The sequence below is a fragment of the Crocodylus porosus genome, unplaced genomic scaffold (assembly GCF_001723895.1).
Source record: "Crocodylus porosus isolate Cpor-Errol unplaced genomic scaffold, CroPor_comp1, whole genome shotgun sequence".
Classification (NCBI taxonomy): domain Eukaryota; kingdom Metazoa; phylum Chordata; order Crocodylia; family Crocodylidae; genus Crocodylus; species Crocodylus porosus.
This window is the reverse complement of record NW_017728947.1, coordinates 100,452,268-100,461,694: the sequence shown is the minus strand read 5'-3', so window position 1 is coordinate 100,461,694 and position 9,427 is coordinate 100,452,268. Positions and strand designations below refer to the sequence as shown.

At 39.8% G+C, this 9,427-nt stretch overlaps 1 protein-coding gene across 5 annotated transcripts in view; it reads left to right on the top strand.

Annotated features, from left to right (window-relative positions):
• Nucleotides 1-9,427, top strand: part of PPP1R13B (protein phosphatase 1 regulatory subunit 13B) — a 115,604-nt gene that overhangs the window by 37,388 nt on the left and 68,789 nt on the right. For all 5 annotated transcript variants that reach the window (XM_019550785.1, XM_019550783.1, XM_019550782.1 and 2 more), the window contains exon 2: nt 3,298-3,445. In XM_019550785.1, the coding sequence (XP_019406330.1) occupies nt 3,298-3,445 (148 nt within the window). The remainder of the gene's footprint in view (nt 1-3,297; nt 3,446-9,427) is intronic.

Here is a 9,427-nt window from a genome sequence, read left to right as displayed (position 1 = left end):
CCACAACTGGGCAGTTTGGCCAAGAGGTGATCATGGGATACCAGATCAAAAGCTTTTTTGAAGTCAAGATATATGACATCAATCTCTTCTCAGTCACATCTATATAAGTCAATGTCTGTGCCTGGAGAAGCCACTTTACTTTGCCAGTATGAGCTGTAGAGCAGATAATACAAGCACTTTTGTAATTATGCCATCCAAGTAAAAGTAGCTACATCCTGTTTACGCTGCAGCTTAGATCATTGTCCCCAGTAGTGTGGGTCTGAAATGCAAGTGCAGTGCTGTTTCTTTGCTCTGCTATTTTGTATACCATCGCAGATTACCAACTCTGACACTAGAATGTATTGGCTGCAAAGATCTTAAGACACAGTGCTTTTAGGCAGGAGGTGAAGGTGAAGGGGGCTGGGGCAGCAGTACTGTAGAGAACTTAAACAAGAGTCTGAGAGCTAGGAAACTTCTGTTAATGACCTTTTATCATTTGCTTATTGTGTCATTTTGGAAAAAATCAGTGATTTACTGTGGCTCAGTTTCTAGGTACTATGCAAATAATATCCTTCTTAGAAAATGATGTGAGGTCTGTGACTGAAGTGTTATGAATACACTTTGTGTTTATGTATGCTGAAATACAAGTCTTTTTAGACCAACAGTGTTCATTAATGAGCCTCTTGAATATTATCTTGTAAGCCAATATTATCTTGTAATATTCAAGAGGCTCATTAATGAACACTGTCAGTGTTCAGTGTATTGCCCTAAGTCTCTCTTACCTCTGCTCATCATTCAGATTCTGCTCTGAAGTCACAATTATTAACTTCCTCATGGGCTGTTTTTCCTGCTTACCTTTCAAGCCCTTCCCCAAAGTCATACTTATTTCATCATCTTTTTTATTTGCTCACTATTTAGGCACTTCTCTAGATTTAGTTATGAACTTCCTCATAGGTTTTTCTGTCACTCATTCCTATGGTATCTAGTAATTTATCTTCAAAATACTCATGTGATTTTATGGGAGAGTTTGACACTAGTGATATGGAAGGGAAGCTGAAGCATCAAGAGATAAAAAGCAGAAGTGTCCACTCTTGAGGTTCCAAATGTGAGATTCCCGGGGCTTATTTTTTTGTGTTTGGACTTTGAATAGCACTACATATATTCAAGTACAGCTCTTACTGACTTCAGTTGCACCTGTGAGTGTTCAGCTCTTCTGAGAATCAAACCCCATTGTCCCAAATCAGGAAAAAGTGAGGATACACAGTGACTGTAATCCTCTCCGATATTCACTACTCACCCTCCAATTCCCTCAAGTGAGTTAGGGGTCCTACAGATAAATCTCTTCTACTGATTCATCCTCAGAGCAGAACCACTGTGTATACTGAAAAGAAAGTTCTTCTCTGGGAAAAGGTGTCTGCATGTGTAATTAAAGATGTATCACAATGCTTATGCACAGGGGAGTTTGAATTAAGGTTGCAGGCACAAGCATGAATCTGACAGTTCCTAACTTTTGAGTGCCTGACTTCACAACTTTCATTACAGTCCTTTAACTCTGTTTGTATGTGTGGGCACACATGTATGAGCCCATGCACATATTAAGTGTATGTACATGATTTTCAACATTTTAAATAAAAAATGAAAAAGTCATCATCTGAAATAATAGTAACATCTTCAGCGGTCATAAACAGACCTGAAACTAAAATCTGTTGCATTGATCCCTGGCCCTTGAGCCGATAAAATAAGAACTGTACATTTTTCTCCTTGAGGAGGACCAGCCCTAAAAGTAAATGAGGCCCTCATTGCCTTTGCTTTCGCAGGTATCTACTGACATAGATGTAGGGGGTGATTTGGGAATCTTGGGTCCTATTCTAGGATCCCAAGAGTGGTGTTATCTAGTAGGTATAGATTCTTGTATCTGTTTCCTCTGAGCTCAACTCCCACTGCCCTGCTCTTGTCTTTGACTCAGCCCTGTCCCCTCCCCTATTCCTTGCCCCTGGTCCCAGTCCATTCTTCTTGGTCAGGCAGTCCCTACCCCCTGTTCCTCAGTCCTGTCCTTTCTGTATCCCTGGCTTCTGGTTCCAGTCCATTCTTGCCCAGCCAGTCCCTCTTTCCTGTCCCTCCACCCTAACCCCTGCTTTTCATCTGTCTACTTACTCCACTGTTTCTCAGTGTAGCCTTCCATTGTAGGTAGACTCCTTGTCATATCTTTTTCTCTTTAGCTTAGGAACTTGTGACTTCCATCACCATAGTATCTGAGTGTTTTTACAATCTTTAAATCTGTTTTATTGTCAGAATGACTTGTAAGGCAGGGAAGTATTATCATCTCTGCTTCTGTTGATGAGGATCTGAGTAATTGAGAGAGTCATGCAGGGAGTTTTCATTCAGATGCCTTTCATCCTGGGCTAGCACTTTTCTCTAGCCCTAACGTTTTCCTTGTTTTTAGTCACAGCCTCTGTCTAGCTGGCCATAGTAACTTCCCTGCCTTATCTCCCAGTCCCACCTTTCCTCCTTTTTTCTTCCTCTTTCTTCGCTAATCTGGTTTTGTCCCTTCCGTATTTAAATTGATTTATTTCATACTTCCTGGGTGCAAGCAGGTGAGTCATGGAAGTAGAAGAGTCAGGCTTCCTGTTTCTAGTCCTCCTGTACTCTAGCCTGGAGTGTGAGAGCAGTCATTACAGGGAAACTCTGGTTTCAGCCTTGTAGCCTTAAATTGGAAGGAACGTGTGCAGTAGCTCTGTGGGGAGGCTGTAGTTACCCATCTGTTCAGCACTGGGAGCTGTGAAAAGCTCAAGCTAGTTGAGGGAGGGATGGACTCTTAAGTGGTTTTTAACTGTTAAGCTTTAGCAAGTCTAGTGAGCATATATGCAGCCCACAATGATGAAAATGTATTATTTGGCCAAAATTGGGTATATATGCATGAAGAGAATAAAAATTACATCCCTGATAGAGGATATGCGCACCTTACCAAGTTTCTAGTCTTTTAGCCGAAGAATGGGGCCATTATGGTATTTCAAAGAAGGGGTTGCTCAGCTTTTTTGGTTTGGCTTTTTTAAAAATATGGCTAGAACTTTCCTTGTTTTCAGAAATTTTTTCGAGTAAAGAAAAAAAAAATTCTCCAAGTATTTAATCTGACAGACACCAAGCATAGAAAGCTTTTAGTCCAAGTGGCTAAAATTTTTGCAAACTTATTTAAAGGAACTGAAAACATCTTATACTTGCAAGTATTGGGCACTGTAAAGGGACCTGTAAAATTTTGATGTGTTTCTATTCTTGCCCAATAGTGTCTTATTTCTATATCGCTTTTCTTTTCTTTTTTAGATGATATTAACTGTGTTCCTGAGCAACAATGAACAGATTTTGACGGAAGTTCCAATTACACCAGAAACAACCTGTCGAGATGTCGTGGAGTTCTGCAAAGAACCTGGAGAAGGAAGTTGCCACTTGGCTGAAGTGTGGCGGGGAAATGGTATTTAAAAACAAAAAAGTAGTTCAGTGGGAATTTGATTAAAAGTTGATGTAATTTATTAAGAGAGAAACCTGAATCTGTATGCATATGACCTCTAGTTGTACTTTTGCCTGAGAATTTGTGCAAAATAAAAGGGTCAGTTTTGTTTTGTTATCCTGAGACTTACGGAGGGTCTGTCAGAAATCAAGCATAAAACATGGCCTTTATTTAAGAACTAAAATTTTAAGTTATTTATTAATTGCTGAATGCTTTATGGTTGCATATGTTGTTACTTAGGAAGAAAAGATACTTGCCTTTAAGAGCATCAAAACTTATGCCATTCTTTCCTCTTTGTTCTTCTCTCTGAATTTCTCTTTGCTTTTCTTATTCTGGCTGATCAAATAATCAGCAGTATAGTAGTTAATGTTGACATCTAAAGCGTCGTTGGATGCTAAACTCTCAGTGAGGCTAGTTAAAGCTGAGGGAAAGCTACAATCCTGACTTGCTGTTTCTGGCATTTGGCAGCCTTAAGAAGACATTATTTTCTATTTTCTGCACATCCATTATGGTCTGAAACTTCCCTTTTAAAATGGAAGAGTTTTTTCACAGTTGGAATACGCTGTGGCTTGTACAAATTCATAATGTGGACATGCACATAATGTGTTTGACACCATTGAAATAGGCCTAATGTCCTGTGAGGTGGGATCCGGCTAAATAGGGCATCCTTTGCTTTCCAGTCATTGTTCCTATTTCAGTGTCCACAGTATTAGTCTTGAGAATTAATTTACTGTAGAATGCAGAGCACATATTAGATAACTTTCAGGATATCCTTGGTAGCTGCTTATATGAAGGGGTCTACTTAATTTGCGGTTTTGCACTTTAGCAGAAACCGTGAAAAACAGTGTTGTCCACAGTTATCAGGAACTATTGCATTGCCTGCGATTTTCAGTAAAATCCATCTAAAACTAGCATATTATTCATATAATGCACTGTTTCAGAATGTCCCAGTGCTTACTGGAATACAAAGACAGTACGACAGTCACTGCAGCCAGAGGTCATGTGATTTGAGTTACTGTCTGCTGGTGATGTAGACTAAGTAAAGGCACCAGTCAGTGAAGTGAAAATGTTTCAGCGCCATCTTTTAAGAAGTTAAACACAGTGCTGCAGTCTAACGATAAGTGAGAAGAAATTAAAAAAAACCTAAATACATTTCAGCTCAGAATTGTGGATTGCAGTTCCCTGCAGGAACCTTACATGGTAGTAAATTGTTTTTTTGTTTTGGGTATTTTTTTCCCAATCATGCGATGTGACTCTGGATGTATTGAGGAAAAACTGCATTCATTGCCATTTTAGAGTCCTAATTGCATGTAAAGCAAAAGGCTGCTGCAGAGGCTGAAGGTCAGAACAAAAAACAAATTACAATGTCCTTGTTGTTTCGAAGAACCACTGAAAGCAGTTTAGCAAGAAGAGAAGCTACATTCAAGCTCACAGAGGCATTCATTGCTGCCAACATACCTTTAGAAAAAACTGATAACCTGAAACTAAGGGTACTTAAGCACGTACCAAATGCTGGCAGTTTCCCATGTGCAAACATACTTTACCAGGATTATCTACCAGGAGTAAATGCTTTGCACATTCAGTCTACAAAATATGCTTGGCAGAATATGAATCCACTTTGATTGTACTAAATGAAGCGACTGGTACACAAGATAGCTGTGTACTCCATGTTTTATTTGTACCTAGGAGCTGGAAAGGCAGTAACCTGCCTGTTTTTCAGACAGACGTATGTTGAACTAGCTCTAAGTTTTTTCAAGTGTAGCGCAAACCAGTGAAGGCTGTTGTAAACTATGGCTTAGAATTTAGCAAGATCCCAGCATTTCTGTCTGGTAGTGCAATGTATATGTGCAAAGCTTTCTCCAATGTGCTCCATGGAATGATGCCCAATACAGTTCATGTTACCTACAGTGCACACATTCATTCTTTGTTTAATGAGTGATATCTGACGTACATGTTTTCCTGATGTGGATAGACTGGTTTCCTCTTTTAAAAAACATTCAAACATTGGCCAGACTGTAAGCTTTGATACATGGAGTCCATTGCTAGTCCAAGCAGGTATCTAAATGCAGCTGTCACCTCTGCCAGAACCAGAGCTTACAAAGTAAAATTTTGTGGTTTAATGCTGTGCTTTACTATGCAAGGAATATTAAATACTACCAGCAGTTTGTGTGCAAGGAGCTTGAAATTGCACTCAACACAAAGTGCATGCTTAAACTACACGATCTGTTAAAACAGGGCGACGTTGAAGAACAAGTTACGTTTGTGGCTGAAAATGTGATCTGCTTCATGAAGCTTTTAACGTGGTTTGAAAGGAGGGAGGTTTTAATTCAACAAACGGATTTGATAAGCTGGGTTGAAGATATGGCATCACAAAAGCTTTCAGATTGTCAAACTGAAACCCAGTGGAGGCAAGAACTGTCCCGGGCAAGAGCTACAAAGTTAAATCAGTACTACAAGTACAATCAGTCACTGCCACCTTGATTTTAAACAACTGGCTGCCTACTTTTTTAGTGTTTCACATCGTTTTTGAATTGTGGAGCCCAAAACTGGATGCAGTACTCCAGCTGTGGCCTCACCAAGGCTGAGTACAAGGGGAGAATGACGTCCTGGGATTTGCTTGAGAAGCATCTATGGATGCAAGCCAGCATTTTGCTTGCTTTACTAGCTGCAGCATCTCATTGCAGGCTCATGTTCATCTTGTGGTCAGTGTTTGACCCCCAAGTCTTTCTTCTGTAGTGCTAGCCAGCCTAGCACCGCTGAGCCTATAAGGATGCTGCAGGTCTTTCCTCCCAAGGTGGAGAACCTTGCATTTTTCAGTGTTAAACACCATCAGGTTCTCATTTGCCCACTTGCTGACCCTTTCCAGGTCAGCCTGGATCACCTGCTTGTCCTATGGTGGATGCTTTGCCTCAAAATTTGGTGTCATCGGGCATGCAGGGCCACACTGTCTGGCCTGCAGGGCTCCCCATGGGTCCAGAAATTTGGCAGCAGGGGAGCAGCCAGATTCTTGCTCTCCATTGTCAGCATGCTATATTTAATACATAAATATATTAAAACTTATAAAATGCATTCAGAGAACACTAATATTGAAGTTGCAAAAGCAAATACTCAAAGGTTAAGAAATGCCTGAATTTAAATTGTCTTTGCAATATTAATTCATCCCTCTTGTGTTTGATATATTATGATAAAATTAGAATAGAATCTAAAACGTCACAGCTAAAATTGCCAGTAAGTCCCTGAGCATATATATGTTGCTATTTTTAAAATGGATATAGAGTTTTATAACTTGGCCAAATTTTGAGCTGTGATGAAAAAGACTACCCTCCTCCTCTTTCCTCCCCCTCCCCCCGACTTGGTACTTCACCTTGCCAGATTTCAACTTCCTGCTCCAACACACAAGGGAGCAAGAACTTCTTGATCAAACAATTGTAAGAATTATTTTAGCATGGCAGAACTTAATGCTGGTTCTAAGAAAATTCTGGGTGAAACTTAAAAAAATAATTCACCTTATGGCATGCAGCTGGCAAAGAATTTTTCCATTTACTGGAGAACCAGTAGGAAAGAAAAGGGTCAGTTTTGATTTACTAACCTGGGATTGGTGGAATGTCTGTTGAAAATCAAGGACAGAACATGGCCTTTATGCAATAACTAAACTTCGAAGTTATTTATTATATACATAAATGCTTCATGGTCACATGTGTTGTTACACCAGTAAAAAATAAGTGGCTGAGGCAAGCTTTAACCCTGTGGGAGGTGGAGATAGATGTTTAACTTACATGCCTTTTTTAAGTTGTGTTATAATGCCTTGGTTTCCTGTTTCTTCCATGTTTTCTGAATCTGGTGCCTATCTAATCTGGGCAGCACAAACACTACTTCATTTTACTTTCAAGGCCTGTCTCTTTTTTTGTTTTGTTTTGTTTTGTTTGTTTTTCTCTCTCTCTCTCCTCTTGTTTCCTGCATTTGCTTTAGTGTGGGTTATCCCAAATTCCTTCCCCATCAGCCATCTTCCTTTTCTTGCTTATGCCTTCCCTCCTCCCCAAACTCTCTTAAATATTTTACTTCTCACCAAACCAGTACAATGAGTGTCTAGTCCATTGACCTAAAAAAGTATGAAAGTAAACGTAAGGTTTATTTTGGGAACTCCTTTTTTATTAAGTTTCTCAGCAATCTTTACCCTTGAGTGAGATTATCAGGCAAAATTGTATTTAGTTTGGGAGAAAAAAGTATGTGTAGCTGAGAATATAGGCCCAGATTCTGTTAACTCCTACTTGAAGGCAGAACATTTTGACTTTAGTCAGGAAGAAGACATCACCTTTGCAGGACTAGGGCCTTGGTTTGTAATGGGAAACTAGTTTCGGCTTTTAACTTCAAAGCATCTACCACTGTTCCAAAATTAGCAGATGGTTGTTCTGCGTCAGAACATCAATTCCTCAGTACTTTTGCATTAAAAAAAAATGGTCAGATAAGGTTTTTTCCCCCTACTTTCTAGCATCCCACTTTGTCCATTGCAAGCATTTTACAGCACAAGTCTCTTATGGAATAGCCTATTGAGCTGCCCACATTTCGGTGTACTTGCAGTCCCAGCTAACTTCAGGAGTTTAAACTTATTTTTAAAGAGTAATTCTGGATGTGATTTATAGATGAGATAAACAGCATGATTGAAATTCTCTTCTCTCCCTATATAGTGGCCAAAGTTAGGTACAGCTAAATTGGACACAATTAGTATGTATAGAGCATATTTTGTAAAGTGTTCCTTAATTAAAATTAGGAAGAGAATGTGTAAAGCAAATGGTAAACAAATTAAATGGTGTCTAGGTTAGGTAGGATTTTTTTCTGGAGATGATTTGGCCAGTTTTCAAAAACTGTAATAAATGTAATGTGAACGCCAGAAGTATGTGGATGCTTTAAGAAAAGGAGTAGTAGATTTCTTTTTAAGGTTATTTTTCTAAGAAGGCAATTTCTAAAATACATATTTTTGAACTTTTCTATATTAGCTTAGCAGTCACTGAACTTTTATATTTTATTGTTTCCTCTCTAACTTTTAGTATTAGACAAGAGGATAAAATGTGGGCATCGTTAATGTTAAGGTTCAGTTATTTCACTGGTTTCTTCTACCTAACCCTGTTTAGTTTCCCTTTTTTAAAGCCTATTTCCTCCCCAATTTTTCTGCACGTGCTCCTTCCCCCCCACCCCCTTGTTATGTTCTGGAACGCTAGTTTTTGCCCCCCCAGTAGATTTTTCTCTGACTGCATAGCCTACTATGCTAACTACTGAGGATCTCAAGCATGTCATTAGAGGTGCAGAGGCAGTATTTAGGCTGAAATGGCAAGAGAGCCAGACAGCGATTAGTTTTTCTTCCTTGCCCCAGGGAATGTGTGATAGTTTCTTCTGTTCCTGAACAGTTCTTTTTAAATCATGAATAATGGTGGCATCTGCCTAATATCATAAACACAGTAGATGCTTGCTATATTTTAGCCTGATTTCAGTATTTAGGTGGACACTGTTTATAACCCTGGTGGGAAGGACATGAGGGAAAATGGCTGCTGATAGGACTTTCTTCTGGGGAATCTTTCGAAGTGGCAGACAAGCTACAATTGCAAAGAGAAAGCAATATATATAACAACTACGAAGCTATGCCCAAGATACTTTGAGGTGCTGTTCTGACTGCTTGGTGGAGGTAGGTATGGCCAATTAGTGCATAAGCCTACATCCTAGAGCAGGCATGCTCAGCCTCCGACCTGCAGAGCCATCGCATCTGGTTTGCAGGAATCCCAGTGGGTTGGGATATTTGGTAGTAGGGGTATGGTAGCAATTTAATGCATCCACCCTCCTCATTGCCAAATTCCTAAACCCCAAACCCCACAGGGTCAAACCACATCCTCTCTCCTCCCATGGCTGGATTAGGGCCAGGCCATACCCCCTTTCCCTATGGGGCAAAGTTCAGGC